Source organism: Oryx dammah, unplaced genomic scaffold, assembly GCF_014754425.2.
Source record: "Oryx dammah isolate SB20612 unplaced genomic scaffold, SCBI_Odam_1.1 HiC_scaffold_1, whole genome shotgun sequence".
Classification (NCBI taxonomy): domain Eukaryota; kingdom Metazoa; phylum Chordata; class Mammalia; order Artiodactyla; family Bovidae; genus Oryx; species Oryx dammah.
Window position 1 is genome coordinate 93,753,395 of NW_024070185.1, and position 25,478 is coordinate 93,778,872.

Consider the following 25,478-nt stretch of genomic DNA (forward strand, 5'->3'; position numbering starts at 1 on the left):
GGTTTTCTGAAAGTTTTTTCTCTAATTCATTCATCTGGAATAGTAGTCCCTAAATTCTCATGTGTTGATAAGTTTGTGTTTTTTGTACTTGAAAGTCAGTTTTATTGGATATAGGATCATAGGATCATACTTTCTAGGTCTGAGTATTTTAAATATGTTACTCAGTTTTCTTGTTTATGAAGCATTCTGTGAAAAACTGATCATTTAATTTTCTTTCTCTTAAAAGTCACATGTTCTTCTTTTCTAAATGCTCCAAAGCTTTATTTTCTGGCCTGAAAGTCTAATAATTTAAATTAAACATTACTGGGTGCTAAGTCATTTGGGGCTCATTTTTAGGTATGTGGTCTGTCCTTTTTAGTAGCTACGTGTGTGTGTGTGTTTTAAATTGAGAAAACTTTTATTATATGTACTCTTCTCTTGCTTTGATTTTCTCCAGGAACTCCTATTGGCTCTTTTTTGCCTTTCTTCAGTGAACCTTTTTATGTCTTTAAACTTTTTAAAAAATTTTCTTTTTTACCTAGTCTTTTTTTAGAAGGCACTATTATTTTATTTCTCTTTGTTTTCCTTCTAGTTTGGTCTTCATTACTGAAATAATTTTTTAAATCTTTTTTCTTACTCTTCGTGAGCATTTTATCTCTGGTTCTCTGTTTTTCTGTTTTTGATGTGCATTGTTCTTTTATGTGTTGTATCACTTTCTTAATGTCTTTACCTTGTTTTGAAATAGATTGCAGTTTTGATCTGTTTTGTGAACACATTTACCTGAGTACTTTCATTATAGGGAATTTGTTTCTCTTATAATAATAAATTTATATAGGGTTTGACCTGATAATTTTCTGTTGGTCATTTTTATGTGGAATCAAGTTTCTTGAACTTTTAAGATAAAGTAAAACTCAGGAAAGATTGTCTGACTTCATAGAGCTCCTGCATCGGTTGTTATATAGTATTCAGAAAATCATAACTTGCTTTCTGAGATTTCACCAGTCTTTTCCTCTGCCCCAGTTTGGTCTGTACCTTTCCCTGCTTTTGTTGTTCTGTCCTGCTCAGTTGTTTTTTTTTTTTTTTTTTTAACCACACCCCGTGACATGTTTAACTTCCCTGACCAGGTGTCAAACCTGAGGCCTCTGCAGTGGAAGCTCAGAGTCTTAACCACTAGGCCACCAGGGAAGTCCATGCTCAGTTTTGATTCTCATTATGGGACTTGTTCTAGAAGGGAGCCTAGATGGATCAGTTTTCAGAGTTCATGGGGGCTACGTTGGTCGAACCCCTATGGACCTTCTTATCATGGACCCTTTGTCTCACCTAGTATTGGAAATGTCAGAATCCTTCCAGTTTCAGCTGTTGTTTTCCAAGTTGGCCTGCTGTGTTTTCTAGTGGATACCCATTAGTTATTCTGAAGCTGTTTTGTTCTTAGGTCCATTAGTTGTGGCTTACTTTCTTCTTCCTGTCAAGCAGTTTAGGTCTGTGAGTGCTGGTGATTTGCCTCTCTGTTTACACTTTGGGATTTGAAGGGATACCTTGTCACATAGTTCTGTTGTAAGTGCTGTGGATTGGATTTTGGCTTTGCTCTCTAGTTGCCCTGTCTGTCTTTATGTGGGGATTGGAAGAGATCTAAATCTGCGACTACTGCTGCCACCATCTTCCCAGATTACTTGTCATTAGTTTTGATGTCCCTTGTGTGACCTTGCATGCTCAGCCCAATCCCATCTCCTTTCTTCCTTCAGTTCAGTTCAGTTCAGTTGCTCAGTCATGTCTGACTCTTTGCGACCCCATGAATCGCAGCACGCCAGGCCTCCCTGTCCATCACCAACTCCCGGAGTTCACTCAGACTCAATGTCCATCGAGTCGGTGATGCCATCCAGCCATCTCATCCTCTGTCATCCCCTTCTCCTGCCCCCAATCCCTCCCAGCATCAGAGTCTTTTCCAATGAGTAAACTATTTCCATAAGGTAGCCAAAGTACTGGAGTTTCAGCTTTAGCATCAGTCCTTCCAGTGAATACCCAGGACTGATCTCCTTTAGAATGGACTGGTTGGATCTCCTTGCAGTCCAAGGGACTCTCAGGAGTCTTCTCCAACACCACAGTTTAAATGTTGTACCTATCATTTCTTTACTTTTCTGTGTACTTCCGGCATATATATTTCTAAACAGTGTATTTCATGACAGTTTTATAAATGGAATCATATATATGTATTTTTCATTGACTTGCTTTTTTTGTTCAGCCTTTCTTCCTGAGATTCAGCCTTATGGTGTATGGTTATAATTTACTAATTTTCTCTCCTGTATAGCTTATCAGAATGAATTGTGGTCATATTTCATCCATTTCTTTGTTGACATATAATTGTATCCAGTTTTTTTTCTATTACAATGTTGCTAAGAACATGATACACATGATATGCCAAGAGATTTTTCTCTTGGTATAATTTAAGAATATATTTATTGAGTTACAGGGAAAGTGATTTTTAAGCTCTACTAGATAATGACAAATCATTTCTCGAATGATGATGCTAATTTACATCTCCACTGTACTGCACTTAAATCTAAGAACCGAACTGCAGCAATAACTTAAATACTCAATATTTCTCTAATCCCATCTCCCTGCACTTTTCATACAGATAATTTCTACCTTGTTTGTGTTTATCTTACTTTTTAGAAAAATGTGTATATCTTACATATGAATATCTAAACAGCATATCTCTTTAGTTTTATTTGTTTTTTGTCCTGTTTTAAAGTGGAGTATTATATTTATATAGTTCTCTAGGGATTTTTTCGTTCAGCATTGTTACTTGTTTGTAGCTGTGGTACATTCCTTCTCATTGCGGTATGATCTATTATATTAATATCTATATTCATTCTTCTTCTGATGACCTTTTTTATTGGTTCTAGTTGTTTTGTTGGGTATTACTAAACAACAACAATAGCAGCCACTGATGCAGTACTTACTGTTTCAGACACTTTTCTAAGTGCTTTACATTTGTCCTCTCATTTAACCTCACAGGAAACCAGTGAGGCAAGTTCCGTTTTATTTTCATTTGGTAGATAAGGGATCTGAGACAAGAAGGCTTAAATAACTTGCCCAAGGAGTCACAGGTGTCTAGTAGCTGGAGCCAGGATTCAAACCTAAGCTACCTCGTCCTTTAGTCTGCACTTGCACAGCTTTTTGTTTTGGATTTGGGAAATATATTGTCTCTGTGTTCACAGACCCTTAAATACAAAAAAAATGGTGCTTGCTTAAAGACACATTGTATTTAATGTTTTCTTTTTTCAGGTTTTAATGTTGAGAACAAGTTTCTAATCTTTGCTTCAGTTCAGTACAGTCGCTCAGTGGTGTCCGACTCTTTGCGACCCCATGAATCGCAGCACGCCAGGCCTCCCTGTCCATCACCATCTCCCGGAGTTCACTCAGACTCACGTCCATCGAGTCGGTGATGCCATCCAGCCATCTCATCCTGGGTCGTCCCCTTCTCCTCCTGCCCACAATCTCTCCCAGGATCGGAGTCTTTTCCAATGAGTCAGCTCTTCGCATGAGGTGTCCAAAGTACTGGAGCTTCAGCTTCAGCATCATTCATTCCTTCCAAAGAAATCCCAGGGCTGATCTCCTTCAGAATGAACTGGTTGGATCTCCTTGCAGTCCAAGGGACTCTCAAGAGTCTTCTCCAACACCACAGTTCAAAAGCATCAATTCTTCGGTGCTCAGCCTTCTTCACAGTCCAACTCTCACATCCATACATGACCACAGAAAAAACCATAGCCTTGACTAGACGGACCTTAGTCGGCAAAGTAATGTCTCTGCTTTCGAATATGCTATCTAGGTTGGTCATAAGTTTTCTTCCAAGGAGTAAGCGTCTTTTAATTTCATGGCTGCAGTCACCATCTGCAGTGATTTTGGAGCCCAAAAACATAAAGTCTGACAATGTTTCTATTGTTTCCCCAACTATTTCCCGTGAAGTGATGGGACCAGATGCCATGATCTTAGTTTTCTGAATGTTGAGCTTTAAACCAACTTTTTCACTCTCCTCTTTCACTTTCATCAAGAGGCTTTTTAGCTCCTCTTCACTTTCTGCCATAAGGGTGGTGTCATCTGCATATCTGAGGTTATTGGTATTTCTCCCGGCAATCTTGATTCCAGCTTCTGTTTCTTCCAGCCCAGCGTTTCTCATGATGTACTCTGCATATAAGTTAAATAAGCACGGTGACAATATACCGCCTTGACGTACTCCTTTTCCTATTTGGAACCAGTCTGTTGTTCCATATGCAGTTCTAACTGTTGCTTCCTGACCTCCATACACATTTCTCAAGAGGCAGGTCAGGTGGTCTGGTAGTCCCATCTCTTTCAGAATTTTCCACAGTTTATTGTGATCCACACAGTCAAAGGCTTTGGCATAGTCAAAAAAGCAGAAATAGATGTTTTTTTGGAACTCTCTTGCTTTTTCCATGATCCAGTGGATGTTGGCAATTTGATCTCTGGTTCCTCTGCTTTTTCTAAAACCCACTTGAACATCAGAGAGTTCACGGTTCACATATTGCTGAAGTCTGGCTTGGAGAATTTTGAGCATTACTTTACTAGCATGTGAGATGAGTGCAATTGTGTGGTAGTTTGAGCATTCTTTGGCATTGCCTTTCTTTGGGATTGAAATGAAAACGGACCTTTTCCAGTCCTGTGGCCACTGCTGAGTTTTCTGGCATATTGCTGGCATATTGAGTGCAGCACTGTCACAGCATCATCTTTCAGGATTTGAAACAGCTCCACTGGAATTCCATCACCTCCACTAGCTTTGTTCATAGTGATGCTTTCTAAGGCCCACTTGACTTCACATTCCAAGATGACTGGCTGTAGATGAGTGATCACATCATCATGATTATCTGGGTCATGTAGATCTTTTTGTATAGTTCTTCTGTGTATTCTTGCCATCTCTTCTTAATATCTTCTGCTTCTGTTAGGTCCAGACCATTTCTGTCCTTTATCGAGCCCATCTTTGCATGAAATGTTCCCTTGATGTCTCTAATTTTCTTGATGAGATCTCTAGTCTTTCCCATTCTGTTCTTTTCCTCTATTTCTTTGCAGTGATCGCTGAAGAAGGCTTTCTTATCTCTTCTTGCTATTCTTTGGAACTCTGCATTCAGATGCTTATATCTTTCCTTTTCTCCTTTGCTTTTCGCCTCTCTTTTTTTTTTATTTTTATTTATTTATTTATTTATTTTCGCCTCTCTTCTTTTTACAGCTATTTGTAAGGCCTCCCCAGACAGCCGTTTTCCTTTTTTGCATTTCTTTTCCATGGGGATCGTCTTGATCCCTCTCTCCAGTATAGTGTCATGAACCTCATTCCATAGTTCATCAGGCACTCTATCTATCAGATCTAGTCCCTTAAATCTATTTCTCACTTCCACTGTATAATCATAAGGGATTTGATTTAGGTCATACCTGAATGGTCTAGCGGTTTTCCCTACTTTCTTCAATTTAAGTCTGAATTTGGCAATAAGGAGCTCATGATCTGAGCCACAGTCAGCTCCCGGTCTTGTTTTTGCTGACTGTATAGAGCTTCTCCATCTTTGGCTGCAAAGAATATAATCAATCTGATTTCGGTGTTGACCATCTGGTGATGTCCATGTGTAGAGTCTTCTCTTGTGTTGCTGGAAGAGGGTGTTTGCTATGACCAGTGCATTTTCTTGGCAAAACTCTATTAGTCTTTGCCCTGGTTCATTCCACATTCCAAGGCCAAATTTGCCTGTTACTCCAGGTGTTTCTTGACTTCCTACTTTTGCATTCCAGTCCCCTATAATGAAAAGGACATCTTTTTTGGGTGTTAGTTCTAAAAGGTCTTGTAGGTCTTCATAAAACCGTTCAACTTCAATTTCTTCAGCGTTACTGGTTGGGGTATAGACTGATTTTAATTTGAGAGATTGAAATGTTTGTGATATACTTTTATCTCTAGCAAGCTAAACTAAGGGAGTATGTGAATACACTTATTGGGAAGGTCATCTTTAGTATAATAGCTCTTAGTGCTCACATCTGGAAATTAGCACCATCTGCTGGCAAAGGGAAACAGTAACTTGGTGTGTCATGGTGTGTTCAGTGTCGTTTGGAAGACAGTGTAGCCTTTCATAGGATTTTTCCTTTTGAAAACTGTTTCTGGGAGGAAGTAAATATTTTATAATTCGTCTATGTATTGATTTTTATGCCCCAGTTTATTTTCCTTTAACTTCTAAGTATCAGTTATTATATCTTGCACATTTACATAACCGATACCGCATTTTTATGAGGAAAAATACAACAAAAAGTATAGTTATATAAGTCTGTCATCTGTAATAGTGTTTTTCAGAGAATATATGTAAAGTTATTAATTTGTTAGAGTAATGAGAGCAAGAGAAAAGCTATCTTATTAGACTAATAGGCTCCTATTGCTCTAATATGGACTTATTGCTCTTTTGACTTGGTTAAGTTACCCTGTTTTTGGTAGTCAGAGGAGGGGAATTAAGGGGGAATGAAGGCAGAGTTCTCAGTGATTCACCATGGAAGTTCAACTCTTGGTATTAACCTAAATTCTCATTTCATCTTCCTATTTTAACTGTTTCAACTTTCATTTGTCAGTGCCCTTGCATCCTGTTTGTATCCTATTTTAGACTAACTTTTGTTATTTAGCACTATTCCTTGTCTTTTTTTTCCTCTCTGTTAATCTAAGTGACTTAAAAATATATGAGAAATAAATTGCCTTCTTGTTCCATTTCATGTTATGTTGCAGTCCTTCTTTTCTGATATGTTTTCTTAAGTGCTTTAAAGTTAAAAGTTCCTTAGATGTGACAATTTTAATTAAAGGTGAAATTATAATATTTACAGAAGGAAGAACATGATGATTCCTTAATGAGTGTTGGTTGAGTGAGTCATCAACGGAATTTTAAAAAGCTAACATGTTATAGAGCGGGAATGGCCGTTTAGGGAGCCACTGGTCTGATTTGCTTACTTGTAAGTATATGGAGAGCAATAAACAATTCTTTTGCCCTGTGGCTATTTAACACTTGAAATGAAAACTATTTTTGTTTCAAATATTAGTGTGTTATAGGTATACTTTAGAAATATCTGAAATACAATAAAGACTTATTTATTAGAAATAGCAGTAATTACAGATTTTTAGACCATATGCCAAAATGTCACATCAGTTCAGTTCAATCGCTCAGTCGTGTCTGACTCTTGCGACCCCATGAATCGCAGCACGCCAGGCCTCCCTGTCCATCACCAGCTCCCGGAGTCTACCCAAACTCATGTGCATCAAGTCGGTGATGCCATCCAGCCATCTCATCCTCTGTCATCCCCTTCTCCTCCTGCCCCCAATCCCTCCCAGCATCAGGGTCTTTTCCAGTAAGTCAACCATCAGTTCAGTTCAGTTCAGTCGCTCAGTCGTGTCCAACTCTTTGCGACCCCATAAATCGCAGCATGCCAGGCCTCCCTGTCCATCACCAACTCCTGGAGTTCATTCAGACTCACATCCATTGAGTCAGTGGTGCTGTCCAGACATCTCATCCTCTGTCGTCCCCTTCTCCTCCTGCCCCCAATCCCTCCCAGCATCAGAGTCTTTTCCAATGAGTCAACTCTTCACATGAGGTGGCCAAAGTACTGGAGTTTCAGCCTTAGCATCATTCCTTCCAAAGAACACCCAGGGCTGATCTCCCTCAGAATGGACTGGTTGAATCTCCTTGCAGTCCAAGGGACTCTCAAGAGTCTTCTCCAACACCACAGTTCAAAAGCATCAATTCTTTGGCGCTCAGCTTTCTTCACAGTCCAACTCTCACATCCATACATGACCACTGGAAAAACCATAGCCTTGACTAGACAGACCTTTGTTGGCAAAGTAGTATCTCTGCTTTTCAATATGCTATCTAGGTTGGTCATAAGTTTTCTTCCAAGGACTAAGCGTCTTTTAATTTCATGGCTGCAGTCACCATCTGCAGTGATTTGGAGCCCCCCAAAATAAAGTCTGATACTATTTCCACTGTTTCCCCATCTATTTCCCATGAAGTGATGGAACCAGATGCCATCATCTTCGTTTTCTGAATGTTGAGCTTTAAGCCAACTTTTTCACTCTCCTCTTTCACTTTCATCAAGAGGCTTTTTAGTTTCTCTTTACTTTCTGCCATAAGGGTGGTGTCATCTGGATATTGGAGGTTATTGATATTTCTCCTGGCAATCTTGATTCCAGCTTCTGTTTCTTCCAGCCCAGCGTTTCTCATGATGTACTCTGCATAGAAGTTAAATAAGCAGGGTGACAATATACAGCCTTGACATACTCCTTTTCCTATTTGGAACCAGTCTGTTGTTCCATGTCCAGTTCTAACTGTTGCTTCCTGACCTGCATACAGGTTTCTGAAGAGACAGGTCAGGTGGTCTCCAAGCCAAACTTCATCAACACGTGAACCGTGAACTTCCAGATGTTCAAGCTAATTTTAGAAAAGTTAGAGGAACCAGGGATCAAATTGCCAACATCCGCTGGATCATGGAAAAAGCAAGAGAGTTCCAGAAAAACATCTATTTCTGCTTTATTGACTATGCCAAAGCCTTTGACTATGTGGATCAAAATAAACTGTGGAAAACGTCACATAGCTGGATATAAAAACTCCAAGATTGAGACTTCCTTGGTGGTTCAGTGGTTAAGATTCAGTGCTTTCACTGCCGGGGGCATGGGTTTGATCCCTAGTTAGGGGGAAAAAATGTCAAGATTGCTCTTGTAGTTTAGTCTTTTAACTCTTGTTGAAGATAGTTTCTGTGTGGAGAATGAAAATGGGGTCATTTGTATTATTTTTATTTGTTATGTTTTTGTTTGAGTATTTTGAGCATACATTATTTTTATTTTATTTAAAAATATACTTTAAAAAATTGCTTAAGTGTAACTCTTTTCTTTTCCTGGCACCTAACCTTCTTCCTGGAAATTTGTTCTACCTTTAAAGAGAAAATTTAAAGAGAGGCTTTCAAAATATATAAACATGTAAAGTTTTTATATCATACCAGTCATTTTCAAAAAGCTTTAAACTATTCTTAGGTAATTTATTTTTTTTCTTTAAAGCTCTTTAATAATCAGATGGTTCTTTGATATATTTTGTGTTTTGCCTCCTACTAATTTATTAGCTGTTAATAAATGATTTAATTCAGGGCTACTTTTTATTATGCTGAGTTTTAGGTGAGGGGGTAACACAATGAATGATTCCTGCCATTAAGGACTGTTATAATTTATTATAAAGAAAAGGTATAGAAGAGCTATGTTGAATATAGGAACCATCAGAATTTAGTCTGAACTGAGACTATTAAATAAAACTCCCAAAGTCAATGTATATGGTAGTATTTGAGTGAAATCTTAAAGAAAAGGAAGAATTGGTAAGTGGAGTTGAAGAAGAGAGGGTGCTTCAGGCCTGACAAATCATTGCATCTTACATTTGGTCTCTGAAGTAATGTTTTGGTGAACAGGTTTCATATTCCATGAATACTATTGGGAATTTGGATTTATGAACCATGAATTACAGTAAGATTAACAGCGTCTTTTAGAAAAGATAGAGTACTTCTTTTAAGTAGTATATCCCTCATTGCTTCAAGATAAATATTCTGCTTTAAGCACAAAATTGTGTGCCAGAGAGTATTAGGAATATGGGGGTGGGGGAGTGCTATGTCTTCCTATCAGTACTACTGTTAAATTGTTGAACAGATGCTTAGAACAAATGAAGCTGCAGAAAATAATTCACCTGAGGAGTGAATTATTTTTAAACTAATATCACAATTTAATTAGTTGAAACTTAAACTTACTCAACTGAGTTGAAGAACAAGCTTCATATTCTTTTAACTGTATGAAAATGTGTTTTCCCTTAACATGAATGAATCTGTCTCGTTGAGAGCTATGACCTTTCTCTGAATAGGTTGCAGTTTATACACAAAGGGGCACAGGTAAAGATGTAAGTCGGGTTGAAATGCTGCTCCTTGCTCAATTACCAAAGGCTCTTTTCTAATTCCAAAGATACTCTACCTAGAGAGGGCTTCCCTTGTGGCTCAGCTGGTAAAGAATCCACCTGCCATGTGGGAGACCTGGGTTCGACCCTGGGTTGGGAAGATCCCCCGGAGAAGGGATAGGCTGCCCACTCCAGTATTCTGGCCTGAAGGATTCCATGAACTGTATAGTCCATGGGGTCACAAAGAGTCAGACACAACTGAGCACCTTTCGCTTTCTATCTAGAGAAACCCAAAAGCAGAAGTGATTATCAAGTTCAAGTTCAGTTGCTCAGTCATGTCTGACTCTTGGAGACCCCATGGACTGCAGCATGCCAGGCCTCCCTGTCCATCACCAACTCCCAGAGTCTACTCAAACTCATGTCCATTGAGTCAGTGATGCCATCCAGCCATCTCATCCTCTGTCATCCCCTTTCTTCTCTTGCCCCCAATCCCTCCCAGCATCAGAGTCTTTTCCAATGAGTCAACTCTTCGTATGAGGTGGCCAAAGTTCTGGAGTTTCAGCTTTAGCATCATTCCTTCCAAAGAACACCCAGGGCTGATCTCCCTCAGAATGGACTGGTTGGATCTCCTTGCAGTCCAAGGGACTCTCAAGAGTCTTCTCCAACACCACAGTTTAAAAGCATCAATTCTTCGGCGCTCAGCTTTCTTCACAGTCCAACTCTCACATCCATACATGACCACAGGAAAAACCATAGCCTTGACTAGACAGACCTTTGTTGGCAAAGTAATGTCTCTGGTTTTGAATATGCTATCTAGGTTGGTCATAAGTTTTCTTCCAAGGAGTAAGCGTCTTTTAATTTCATGGCTGCAATCACCATCTGCAGTGATTTTGGAGCCCATAAAAATAAAGCCTCTCACTGTTTCCCTTGTTTCCCCATCTATTTCCCATGAAGTGATGGGACCAGATGTCATGATCTTAGTTTTCTGAATGTTGAGCTTTAAGCCAACTTGTTCACTCTCCTCTTTCACTTTCATCAAGAGGCTCTTTAGTTCTGCTTTGCTTTCTGCCATAAGGGTGGTTATACACTTGCTTTATATTGTTGATGCATTCAGTACTTAGCTTCTAGAGTAGTACAGACACAGGTTAGGAACTTACTGCATATATAGAGTACTCAGAAGTACAAAATTTATATTCCTCTTTCATTATGACTTTTGGCAGATTTTTTAAATGTGCTTCATGTGATTTAAAAATGCACTTTGGAACTTGTCTGGCAATCCAGTGGTTAACAATCTGTGCTTTCCTGCAGGGAGCATGGATTGTTCCCTGGTTGGGGAACTAAGATCCCACATGCCTCATGGAGCAGCCAAAAAAAAAAAAAAAAACTGACTTAATTCAGATTATCTGTGGTCTTCTTGCAGTCAAATTCCATGTTTATTTGGATAATTCCATTTGTTGTGTTTTATCAGATTGTTATTGCTGATACACTAGATTTTTTGTTCTGATTACAGTCATATTAAAATATTTAAATTTTAATTTCAGGTATATTGCATTTTTTTGCCCATATGACCTAATTTCCCAGGGATACTCATTCCTACCTGTTCAACTGTTGGCTGCGGGAATGAAGGAAGTGACCAGAACTTGGAAAATAGTAGGTGGAGTCACACATGCTAATAGCTATTACAAAAATGGCTGGATAGTCATGATAGCTATTGGATGGGCCCGAGGTAATATTTACAACATGTGTTCATAAATATTCTGTTATTGGTATGCTACAAATACTGAATAGTTCTTTAGTTACATTAATGGGGGCCACATACTTTAATAACAAGACTTCTTTGGAAGATGAAAGCATTGTTTCTGTTGACTGGTTAATTTAATCCAAAACTGGCACTCTTAACTAGTAGTAGTCATCAGCCATTATTTTACAGCTGATTGTCTTAAAATATACAATATTTATTATTGGTTTGATTAATAGCTGTAACCAGAGAGATTCATAGTTAATTAAGGTGTAGATGTCATCATAAATAAAACAAATTTACATAAGAAATTGTGTGGTTTATCTAATTAAAGAAATTTTGCTCTTTGTTTTTTCTGGATTGTTTTTCCATCTTGAATAATCTGAAATAGTATATGTGATTGATTATGGGTTTATGTTCACTCTATATTACCTACCTTTATTGTTCTTTTGTAAGTTGAAATTAAATTTTCAATCTGTTGTTACAGTTATGCACCTAAAACTAAAATCAGAGAAGGAAATGATAAAGCAGAGGAGTTTATTTTTTCAGGTCAGAAACAAACCTCAAGTTACATCTCTGTCTGAGACCCTAGTTTTAACCTTAATTGTAGTACAATAAACAGCTGCCATGAAAGAACTGCAGTTGTCTGAGTACCGTAAATGTAGAAAGCAACAGTTTTCTTCCTCCTAAGAATTAGAGCTTGGAATTTTAAGTCAGGAGAGAATTATGGCTTCATTTCATATATTTTCTCAAGAATATTTGGTTAAGTATTCTTGTTTTGGTGGCTCAGATGGTAAAGTATCAGCCTGCAGTGCAGGAGACCTGGGTTGAATTCCTGGCTTGGGAAGATCCCCTGGAAAAGGGAATGGCTACGCACTCCAGTATCCTTTCCTGGAGAAGTCCACTGACAGAGGAAACTAGTGGGCTGTAGTCCATGGGCTCACAAAGAGTCTGCCATGACTGAACAACTAATACATTCCTGTCTTGTCTTGGTCTTTTTAGGTGCAGGTGGTAGCATTATCACGAATTTTGAGCAGCTGGTAAAAGGATGTTGGAAACCAGAAGCTGAGGAATGGCTGAAGATGTCCTAGTGAGTTTGCATAGACTATACTGAGACGTGGTCTTTTATCTTTAGATTTTACCAAATTTATTTTTAAAACATTTTGAATTCTAAACATGAATGAAACAAACAAACAGAAAGATAAATAAAATGATAATGGGGAGAAAACCAGGAAACCTTTTTTTTTTTTTTCCAGAAAGTCTACTGTCTTAAATGTAGCTTTAAAAGTAAATATTGATTACTTTTTCTGTGGGTTCCTCCTCTTAGAAAATAAAACCAAGCAAAAGCTCTTGAATTGTTATAGAATTGTGGGAAGAGAGTGTATTTATGAACTGAGGACAGGAGTAGACTTCTCTGGAATCAATGGCAGGCTTTTGGCATTTTCATTAATGGCTACATCATCACTCAGATTCCAAATTATTCATAGTTCTGGTAGTAAAATGTCAAACTTATGTGAATAGTCAATACATTATCATAAAGCTCTGTTAGTTTAAAAATGAGAGTTGAGTAACTACATACAAAAAATAAGAAAAAGAGGAAATAACCCATTCTGTGCTTGTACAATTCAAACTACCTTTTGCACCCATTTAGGAGAATCTAATTGTTAGATTTCTCTACAGACATTGACCCAATCAAATAAGTCACAAATGTATTCCTGATGCAACTGAAAATGAAATAAAGAAATATAGTTACCATTTGCACAATTCAGTAAGGAAAGACTTAGGCTTTAGTGGCCATAATAAGCAAGGTGAGGAAGACTTAATGTAAAATAAACTCATTAGAATGGATTAAAAATGAGGGTTGAGAAGTAGTATGAATGATGAAGTATGTGTTTGAATGAACCAGTAGATTTCAGGATGTTTAACTTAGAATGTATCCCTTAAAGCTTGAATGAGGTAGTTTAGAAATGGAACAAAGGAAGCTTTGATTGATAAATACGTAAATAAATTATAAATAAGACATTAGTGAAAGGGGACATTTTTCTCATTTTGAGTATATGCCTTGAAATTTCTTCTGTGAAACATTTCTCAAGGCTATAAAACTGAAATCAAGTTGTGATTCTCCTGTGTTTAAAACCTTGTCGTGTCCGCCCAACTGGCTCCTGAGACTCTCTAAGATACGTGTCTCCACCACACCCAGTTTGCTTTGACTTCAGCTCTCACTGTTCTCTCCCTTACTCACTGCACTGTATCCTTGAACAAGCCAGGTGTTGTCTGTTTTAAAACTAACTTCTCTCTGTCTAGAATCTTTTTCCTTAGGTGGCTAGCTCCCTTATCTACTTTGCTCAAAGTAGTTTTTCAGAGCTTAACTTCTCAATGAGGACTGCCTTACTTAAAATGGAAACACTTCCCTCTATTCCCCCCCACCCAACATTTATCATATTTTATAATTTACTTATCCATTATGTTTGTTTTTCTTTCCCTTTGACTTCCCCTCATGCTTCAAAGAATACCAGTGGCCAAGTACAAGGATTTTCTCTCTTTTGATTGCTTTTATATCTGGAGCACCTACCACATAGTAGATAGTCATTAAATGCTATGTGAATGATTGAATGATTAACAGTTTGTCAAGTGAAATCATGGGGTCCATTATGATGTTTTGTATATGCATGTATGTTTATGTGTGAAACTTGGAAAATAGTAGTTCTGTGTGTGTGTGTGTGTGAGAAAGTGGAAGTGTTAGCTGGTCAGTTGTTTCCGACTCTTTTGCTACTCCCATAGACAGTAGCCCGCCAGGCTTCTCTGTCCATGGAATTCCCCAGGCAAGAATACTGGAGTGGGTTGCCATTCCCTTCTCCAGGGGATCTTCCTAACGAGGGATCGAACCCGTGTCTCCTGCATTGGCAGGTGGATTCTTTTACCACTGAGCCACCAGGGAAGGCCATGTGTGTATATATGTATACAGGCCATGGGATCACGAAGAGTTGGACATGACTGAGCAACTGTGCACACACACACACAAATATGACACAGGGGATCCATGCCGTTAGTCAAGATGATCCTCCACATACCTTTCCTGGATAATCTCATTTTTATTCCTGGCTTCTGCTGTGAGAGCTGAATGGATCCATGAATTATACACCTGATCTCTTAACACTACCAAAAGTTGCCCAGCCACACCCTTAACTTTCTCTCCACAGCTAGCTTTTCCTAAGAATAACTCTCCTAATTTTGTCATTTTTTACAGACTGGATAGACTGATAATTTCCCAAATCATCAAGTCTTATTTTTTTTGTTTAGCAGTTATTTCCTCAATTCAAAGCTTTCCTCTCACACTTCATTGTAAGAAGCAAGAAGAAACCAACTCAGACCATCAGCAGTTTGCTTCCAAATCTCGGCTAAATATCCAAGTTCACTGCTTTCCACAAAACTGTAGCACATATAACTACCTTTCTTTCAGTTTCCAGTATCATGTTCCTCATTTCCTTCTGAGACCTCACCAGCACCTCTAATGTTCTTGTTTCTACCAACATTCTGTTTATTCTAACATACATATTCTCTAAGACCATAAAGGCTTTCTTCACTATGCAAAAGTATTTGGTCATAAATATATGAATATATATATATATGTGTTGTTTAGTCACTGAGTTGTGTCCGACTCTTTGTGACTCCATGGATTGTAGCCTGCCAGGCTCTTCTGTCTGTGGGATTTCCCCAGCAAGAATACTGGAGTGGGTTGCCATTTCCTACTCCAGGGGGTCTTCCTGACACAGGGGTTGAACCTGTGTCTCTTGTGTCTCCTGCAATGGCAGGCAGATTCTTTACCAACTCTACCACCTGGGAAGCCCACGTGTCACACATGCTGCTGCTGCTGCTGCTAAGTCGCTTCAGTCGTGTCCGACTCTGTGCGGACTCATAGACGGCAGCCCACCAGGCTCCGCCGTCCCTGAGATTCTCCAGGCAGGAACACTGGAGTGGCTTGCCATTGCCTTCTCCATGTGTCACACATAGGAAGCCCTAAAGATTTTTGAAGATGTTATATCGACAGAATCACTTCAGGTTGGACTGAAAAGGACAGAGATAAGGTGAAATAAAAGAATTCAGACTCTCAAAATTCTGTGGTTAACAGAATGATAAAACTTCTTAGCTGTAGACATATGCTACTATTCAGGGAAAAGAAAGTATGGCTTTAAGGTGGGAATCGTGGTCTTAGAAACCGAGGCTGGACCCATAGGCTGGAGTCACAGGTGAATAAGCCAGAGTCAGGAGTGCAGAGATTAGAGCTACAGACTCAGAGGATGGACTCCCTTAGGCCACCGAGAGTTAGTCCTGCGCCTTGAAATCTAATGGAATTTGACCTGCTGAATTTTGAAATTGCATAGGTCTGTGATCACTTTCTTCTTTGCATTTTCTCCCTTTTGGAATGGCAGTGTGTATAGCTGTTATCCTTTGCCTGTTCCACCGTTGTATTTTGGAAGCAGATAGCTATTTACTAGATTCACAGGAAATTAATAAGCGTAAGAATTTTCTGAATGCATTCTGATCTTCCTAACCAATCTCACTGTCTTCTAAATCCTAATGCTGCTTCAACCACCTGCTCCAATTTATTGTTTACACAATCCTTGCTCCACCGATTCATTGCTTGTGAATTTATGCTTTAAGAGGACACAATCCAAAATACAGTGTGTGTATACTGAGATGCCTTTGATGAGGTACTCTGTTACAGAAGCTGAACTGTTAGAAACAGAGTAGCAAAGTGACATTAAGACAATTTTTAAATCTCATCCTTTTAAAAAAGTCAGTTTGGTGTATATTTTATGATATAATTGTATATGTACATAATTATAAAATAATTGATATATATTAAGGAGTGTCTTAAACACTTTTACCATTAGAGATGCAGTCAAAAAGCTTGTGGACCACTGTCCTAAAACAGGAACGCTGCCCTGTTATTGGTAAGCAAGATCCAAATCCTGTTACCCCAGCCTAACTCAATCCTTAGTTTGTACTAATTAAAGAAATAACTTATTTTTCACAGAGTTAGTAAATAGGGACTTGACATTTGTCATATTTTGCAGTATGGCTTTCTGAGAGTTTATTATTTGTCTTTTTCTAGTTGTAAGCATAAATAGCTAGAAAATGATGTTACTGAGATATACTTTAAGTGTGTGGCAAATATATGACATGAAAATAGTACTTCTTATTTGTAGATTAATATCTTATTATAGACTTTAAAATTTAAAGATATTGGCTAATGTTAATGTTTTGTACCGGAGTTAGCTAAGTAACGTGCTGGTGCTGGCTCATGCTGTTTTATGAGAGTGATTATGCACAGCAGCCTGAAGTGGGCTGTGGGAGTACAGTTGGCCCTGTATATCCAAGGTTTCTGCCTTTGTGTATTAACCAGCTGTGGACCAAAAATATTTTTCAAAAATTCCAGAAAGTTTCTGAAAGCAAACTGAATTTTTCATATGCTGAGAGCTGTTTACATAGTATTTATATTGCATTTACAACTGTTTACATGGTGTTTACATTATGTTGGTATTATAAATATTCTGGAGATTATTTACAGTTTGTGGGAGGATGTGCATAGATTATATGCAACTTATCAGTTTATATAAGGGACTTGAGCATCAGTGAGTTTTGGTATTTGTGGGGGGTCCTGGATCAAATTGCCTGTGAATACCACAAGGTATTTACACCATGGAAAATGAGGAACTGCTGCAAATCAAGACTTTCTTTTCCTTTCCCCATCCCACCCAAGGAGCTTGGTTAACACTGTAAGATTTTTCAGGATTAATATGCTTTTCTCAAATCATGCTATAGAATGTGGGACTTTTGAATCCTTTTGAAACAATGTTATATGGCCAATTCAGAAATATTGCATATAGAAAAGCACTGTCTTTATCAGAAAGTCACAGTATGTATGAACATTCTAAAATCTGATACTTTATGCTGAGAAGAAGGGTGTATAACTTCATATAACTCAGCATTTCCAAAAGTTTATAGAATTCGTTTTTGTGTTACATCTATTAATAACTCATTTAATTAATAATTTGAGAATACTCTGAGAAATATAGAGATAAATCATGCTTAATACTTACTGTAAAATGTGTTTTATTTTCAGCCCTGCCAAGGTAACCCTGCTGGGATCAGTTATCTTCACATTCCAGCAAACCAAGCATTTGGGAATATCAAAGCATAATCTTATGTTCCTCTTTACTGTGTTTCTTGTGGCCACGAAGGTAGGTGTTCAAAGTAGCAACAAATCAGTATTATAGATTTTGTGTAACCAGAATTCTGCATAAGGCAAGTAACAGAAATAATTACTTTGTATGATAGTCTAAAAATATCAGTTTGGGGGAGTTTATTCAGCACATCCATGACTTAGTGAAACATAGCTCTTCTATGATTCCTCATTTGATTTATGCTGATGCTATCATGAAGGATTTGCAGATAGCCTTTTACTACATCTGCCTGCAATGCAGGAGACCCAGGTTTGATCACTGGGTCAGAAAGACCCCCTGGAGAAGGGAATGACAACCCACTCCAGTATTCTTGCCTTGAGAACTCCATGGATAGTGGAGCCTGGCAGGCTACAGTCCATGGGGTCACAAGGAGTCAGACATGACTGACTAACCCTTTGACTGTAATACGTTGGAGGCTAGAGAGTAGCGGAAATAGCCCAAGGCTAATCAGAGACTGCAAAGTATTGTGTTATTTGTAAAATGAGGTATTTAGCGTAGATGTTCTCTAAAGTTCTTTTAAACTTTTAATATTTTTATATTAGTACATATTTGTGGTTAATCTCTCTAATTACTATTGCCTGATTGGATGTTTTATCCCTTCTTTAAGATAGGAAATAGTATGATATCATAGGTTTTAGAGACAGGTGGTCTTAAATTCAAATCCTAGCTTTGTTTAATCACTGAATAGGCAAGTTACTTAATATCTCTGAACCCTGATTTGCTCATCTTCACTGTACCGATTGTTGATAGGATTGGAGATGACATGTCTTATTCTATGACTATGTCTGACACATCTTATGAATTTTACTTGCAGCTTTATGATGAGACTAATTCTAATTATTATTCTTAAAGTTATTATATATTCACTGGTATACAGTTTTTAAAGTATTATTTAGACCTAGAGAAATCTTACAGATAACTCTGTCAGCCTAGATATTTTTGGCTAAAAACATACCTATGAGATGCTTAGAAGGAAAACACAATATGGTATATAAATTTATACCTTAGAAAGAACCAAATCACTGTAGAGAGCATTTTTTTCCCCAGTATTCTCTGCAGTAGAGGTGATCTGTGGTGGTTGTACTTCGGATGTCTAAGGCAAAATCTCTTCATATGTGCCCTTTTCTTCCGGTCATTAAATTTTGAGCTGGTTTTTTTTTGGTAATAGCTTTACTGAAGTATATTTTACACACTATACAATTCATACATGTAAAGTGTTCAGTTCAGTGGTTTTTAGCACAGAGATGTGCTGCTGTTACCACAGTCGATATTGGAACGTTTTTATCTCCCAAATAAGCCTCATACCCATTAGCATTCCCTTCATGTTTTTCCTCATTCCGCTCAACTGTAGGCAACCAGTGATCTACTTTATGCCTGTAAATTTGTCTACTCTAATATTTCATATAAGTGAAGTCTTAAGCATTGGACCAGTGGGGAAGTCCTCCCCAAAAAAATCTTTTAGAGAATGATTTCTCTTAGAACTGCATTGTGGACAGTATATGTGGTTATTATATAACTGTATGTTATTGTTTGATATTTGTTGAGACTTCACTTTTATTCTGTTATTGATGAGATTTTGTAATTATTTGTATGTGTGAAAAGTAAATATATTCTTTATTGTGAAGGCATAGGGAATCTACCTTTATTGACATATATACTTGTTCGTTATGTTTCAGATACATAGTTACATTTTCCCTGTCCCATCTATTAATTTTTTCCTTTCAGAGAGAAGTATGTTTAATTTATCCTTTCTTCTCCTCTTGTTTTTCTTTTTTCTTCAGTTCTTTCCCTCCCTCCTTTTTATCCTCCTTTCCTTTCTTCCATAGCTCAAACAAGCTGAACATTCTTTGAATGTTCTGTCCTTGTGGCGGAGGGGGTCCCAGTTTCTTTCAAGGAGGACTTAGTTCTACTTTTCCCACTTTCAAAAGTCCTTTGTGATTGTTAAAACTCAAGTCTCAGAGGAAAGAAACTTGTGCCAACTGAGACTCTTGGTATGGGGAAGGCACATGGGCTTTGGAACTAGACAGACATATGTTAAAATCTAGGCTTCACAATTTTGAGTAAGTCATTTATGTTTCTCAGACTAGAATTATACATAACCCAGGGGATATATTTTGACATTATGTACAGTCATATTATAAATATGATACATTATGTATCATTGATTAGTCTCAATATTAATTTATTTTAAATGTTTTAAAGTTGAATATGAATATGTTACAGAATTCAAAATTCACGTACATTTTTAAGATAAAAAATGACATATTTGGCTTGTCTTTGCTTGTTTTTTTGGCTATTGGGATATTTGTATATTGGGATATATTTGGCTATTGGGATTCCCTGATAGCTCAGTTGGTAAAGAATCCTCTTCAATGCAGGAGACCCCGGTTCAATTCCTGGATTGGGAAGATCTGCTGGAGAAGGGATAGGCTACCCACTCCAGTATTCTTGGGCTTCCATTGTGGCTCAGCTGGTAAAGAATCCGCCTGCAATGCAGGAGACCTGGGTTTGATCCGTGGGTTGGGAAGATCCCCTGGAGAAGGGAAAGGCTACCTACTCCAGTATTCTGGTCTGGAGAATTCCATGGACTGTATATCTGTGGGATTGCAAAGAGTTGGAGACAACTGCGCAACTTTCACTTCACTTGGTTATTTTGGCCAAGTTTACTTTCTCCCACCAGAGACAACTTGAGAAAAGTTTCAGAAGTATGAAATATCTTTTGGTTTCTCTGTGTATGACATTATGTGAAATAGTGTAATTGTGAAATAAAGCAAAAGGAGACTGGAGTGGTCAATAATGATTAAAACTGAAAAGAGGCTGTTGAATTTTGAAAATAAGAGGTATTTGGTAACCTTGGTAAAAGTAATTTGAATGGACCGTTAGAGAATAGAAAAATATTTTTAATAGACTAGGTGAATAAGAGGAAGTAAAGACAAAGAGTATGAACTACTTTAAAGGGATTTAGAGTCGAAACAAAAACAACTTGGGAGAGCAGTTTGGCAATATCTGACGAAGTTGGAGATTTATGTACCTTGTAAATTAGTAATTTACTAGTTTATTCCATTTCTGGTTGTAACCTATATGAGTCTTGCAAGGTATACAGTACAGAGCCCAGCTATCAGGATCTCTTAAAAAATGTTTTAGCAAAGAATAATTTACAAAAAACTTAGGAATGAGCTCCTTTAAAAAAAAAATCAACTTTACTGTAGTATAATTTGCATAATACACTCATTCTAGAGTTTCAGTAAATTTGTATACCATTGTAACCACCACCACAACCAAGATATGGAATGTTTCCATTACTTGAATAAGTTGCTTGTGCTCTACTCAAGTAAATCCCAACCACCACCGATGATGAAATCATACAGTATGTATCTTTGGTGTCTGGCTTCTTTTGCTCAGCAGGTTTTTGAGATTTACCCATGTTGTTGCATATTCCTTTTTATTGCTAAGTAGCATTATATTCCACAATTTGTTTATCTAAGGAGAGTAAAAAAGTTGGCTTAAAACTCAACATTAAGAAAACGAAGATCAGGGCATCTGGTCCCATACTTCATGGCAAATAGATGGGGAAACAATGGAAACAATGACAGACTTTATTTTTGGGGGCTCCAAAATCACTGCAGATGGTGACTGCAGCCATGAAATTAAAAGACACTTACTCCTTGGAAGGAAGGTTATGACCAACCTAGATAGCGTGTTAAAAAGCAGAGACATTACTTTGCCAACAAAGCTGCGTGTAGTCAAAGCTGTGGTTTTTCCAGTAGTCATATATGGATGTGAGAGTTGGACTGTGAAGAAAGCTGAGTGCTGAAGAATTGATGCTTTTGAACTGTGGTGTTGGAGAAGACTCTTGAGAGTCCCTTGGACAGCAAGGAGATCAGTGGTCCATCCTAAAGGAAATCAGTCTTGAATGTTCATTGGAAGGACTGATGCTGAAGCTGAAACTCCTGGCCACCTGATGTGAAGAGTTGACTCATTTGGAAAGACCCTGATGCTGGGAAAGATGGAAGGTGGGAGGAGAAGGAGATGATAGAGGGTGAAATGGTTGGATGGCATCATTGACTCAATGGACCTGAGTTTGAGTAAACTCCAGGAGTTGGTGATGGACAGGGATGCCTGGAATGCTGCAGTCCATGGGTTTGCAAAGAGTCAGACACGACTGTGTGACTGAACTGAACTGAATTACCTGTTAATGGATTTTGGATTATTTCCAACTTTTGATTATTTGACTAAGTTATGAATAAAGCTGCTATGAACATGTTTACTTTGTGTGGAGATATTTTTTCATTTCTCTTGGGTAGATAGTAGAATTATTGGGTCATATGGAAAGCTTATGTTTATTTAAAAAATTTATCTTTAATTGAGATAATTTTGATTTATAACACACAAGTTTCATGTGTACATTGTAATTCTATAGCTGTATGCTCACCATCAAAAGTTTACTTTAGGGAATTCTTGGTGGTTCAGTGGTTAGGACTCTGTGCTTCTACTGCTGGGGCCTGAGTTCAATCCCTGGTGGGGGAACTAAGAGCTTACCAGCTGTGCAGGATAGCCAAAAAAAATTTTTTTTAATTAAAAAAATATATTTTGCATCTGTCACCATACAGTTGATGTCCTTTACTCATTTTTCCTTCCTTTGTCAGCTTTGCCTGCCTTTTCAAAGAAACAGCTCTTAGTTTGATCTTTTCTGTTGTCTTTTGAGTGTCTGTTTTGTTTCTATTCTTATCTTTATTATTTCCTTCTTTCTACTTGTTGTTCTTTTTCAAGTTTCTTTTGGTGTAAGATTAGATTGTATATTTGAGATTTTTCTTGTTCCTTGAAGTAGGCCTTTAGTGCTATAAAATTCATTCTTAGTACCACTTTTGTATCATCCCATAGATTTTGGTGTATTACATATTTATTTTCATTTATTTTCAGGTACTTTTTGATTTCTCCTTTGATTTCTTCATTGACCCATAGTTGTTAAATAACTTGTTTAGTCTCCACATATTTGTGACTCTGTCCATTTTCTTCTGGTAGTTGATTTCTAGTTTTATACCATTATGATTGAAAAAGATTCTTGATCTGATTTCAGCCTTCTTAAATTTACTGAGACCTGTGTCCCAACATATGGTCTATCCCTGAGAAAATTCTGTGTGCAGTTGAGAAGAATATGAATTCTGCTGTGTTTGGATGCACTGCTCTATGCAAATCTATCAAATCTATCTGATTTAATGTTTCATTTAAGGCTTCTGTTTCCTTATTGACTTTCTGTCTAGAGGATCTATCCAGTGATGTAAGTGGTGTATTAGAGTCCCCTACTATTACTGTGTTGCTATCAATTTCTCCCTTTAGGTCTGTTAATTGCTTTATATATTTTGGTGTTCCTATGTTAGGTGCATATATAATATTAATAACTGCTAATGTCTTCTTGATGCATTGTCATCTTTATCATCAAATACTGTCCATCTTTGTCTTGTTTGTCTGATACGAGTATGGCTACACTTGTTTTTCTTTTGGCTGCTGTTTCTGAAGTATCATCTTTCATTCCTTCACCTGAAGCCTACATTTGTCTTTAGAGTTGAGGTAAGTCTTCTGGAGCACATATAGTTGGGTCTTGTTTAATTCATCCAGCTGCTTTGTCTTTTGATTGGTAAATTCAATTCACTTAAGTTTAGGGTGATTGTGGATAGATGAGGACTTAGTACTGCTGTTTTATCTTTTGTTTTTGATTGCTCTATATCTCCATTGTTTCTTTTCCTTGTGTTTCTGTCTACCATTTTGTTTGGTGGTTTTCTATGATGTTCTTCTCAGTTTATTCTTTTTCTCTGTTTCATGTCTTGCTCTAGATTTATGTTTTGTGGTTAACATGAAATCATGGATAATACCATGTCACAGGTAAAATAATCCTTTTCCATGGATAGCATTTTATCTTCATTTACTTACGTAAGTTCTATTCTTTTTTCTTCTCCTTTTGTGTTTTTGTCATCTCAGATTTCCATTTTATGTTGTGAATTTGTTACCATATTGTAATAGCTGTAGTTACTTTTCTTCTCCTCTGCCCTTTAACCTCAATGCTATATTAAATTAAAAAAAAAGTATTTTGGTATTGAGTTGCAATTTTCTGATTCTGTTTCTTACCTTACTGAAAATATTGTGTGCTTTTTTACCTTTTTATTTCTTAAATTTCTTGTAAAGCAGCTCTAGTGTTAAACTCTCCCATGTTTTTCCCTGGGAACAAACAAAACCAAATAACTTTGCTGGATAGAGTATTCTTGGCTGACAGTTTTTACCTTTCAGTATTTTGAGAATGTCAGTTTACTTCCTCCTGGACTATAGTTTCTGCTGAGAAATCTACTGATAGCCTAATGAGGGTTCCTTTATAGGTTACTATTCTTTTTTAAAAATTCTTTCTTTGACTGACTTTTGACAATTTTAATATAATATGTCTTTGAGAAGGTGTTTTAGCATTGAGGTAGTTGGATTTTTTTTATGGATTTGAATATCCACCTCTTTCTCCAACTTTTGAAAGTTCTCAACTATTAATTTTTTTAAAAAAAGATAAGTTGCTCCCTTCTTCCTCTCTTTTCTTTCTGGATTAACGATTACCCTAATGTTGCCCTTGCTAAGAGTCAGATCTCTCATAGAGTTTTCCTATTTTTAAAATATCTTGAGTCTCTTTCCTCTTCTACTTCTGTCATTTCTAGATTTTTATCTTCAAGCTCACTAATTCTCTCTTCCTCATGATTTGCTCTATTTCCAGTGCTTTCTAATGCATTCTTCTGTCTCATTTAGTGTGTTCTTCAGCTCCAGACTTTTTGTTTGGTTCTGTTAATAGAGTGGATTATACTGATTTATTTTTTTAAATATTGTATAAACCTTTCATTTCTGTCATAAACCCCACTTTGTCATGATGTATCTTTTTTGTGCATTGCCAGATTCAATTTGTTAATATTTTTCAAGTATATTTTTTTCCATTGTGTTCATGAAATATATTTTCTTTGTAATCTGTATGGTTTTGTATCATCATAAGACTAAGCTTATTAAATAGGTTGAGAAATGTTCAATTCTTTACTCTCTGAAAGAGTTTAGGTAGATTTGGCATTATTTTAGGCATTTGATATAGGACAGTTCACATTATCTATTTTATTTGTGTTCATTTTGGTAAGTTGTACTTTTCACTCATTTCTTTCTTTTTCTTACATTTTGAAAATATTTATTGTGTTTATTGGATGTTTGTATTAAGAATATTAATTGTTGAGAAAGAATCTTTTTTTTTTTTAAACTTTACAGTACCGTATTGGTTTTGCCATACATCAACATGAAGTGCCATTTAAACTTGATTTTGTTAATATGAAATTGTTAATAGAAGTTCTTTGTTATCCTTTTTGTGTCTATAGTGATGTCTCCAGTTTCATTTCTGGTATTGATCATTTGTGTCTTTTATCTCTCGTTTCAAATTGGTCTAACTAGAGGTTTATTAGTTTCATCAGTATGTTTGAAAAATCTGGCCTTTGCTTCCTTGTTTTCTGCTTTTTTAAGTTTTATTGATGTATAATTGACTTACAGTGTTGTCTTCATTTTTTAGAT

At 37.1% G+C, this 25,478-nt stretch overlaps 1 protein-coding gene across 2 annotated transcripts in view; it reads left to right on the forward strand.

Annotated features, from left to right (window-relative positions):
* Positions 1-25,478, forward strand: part of TMEM38B (transmembrane protein 38B) — a 65,511-nt gene that overhangs the window by 28,775 nt on the left and 11,258 nt on the right. The window contains exons 3-6 of one of the 2 annotated variants that reach the window (XM_040241153.1): positions 11,462-11,646; positions 12,661-12,748; positions 17,786-17,903; positions 19,733-20,176. In XM_040241153.1, the coding sequence (XP_040097087.1) occupies positions 11,462-11,646; positions 12,661-12,748; positions 17,786-17,903; positions 19,733-19,810 (469 nt within the window). In that variant the 3' untranslated portion in view covers positions 19,811-20,176. Of the gene's footprint in view, positions 1-11,461; positions 11,647-12,660; positions 12,749-17,785; positions 17,904-19,732; positions 20,177-25,478 lie in introns of those variants that run through there. The other variant, XM_040241145.1, reaches the window with a different exon arrangement.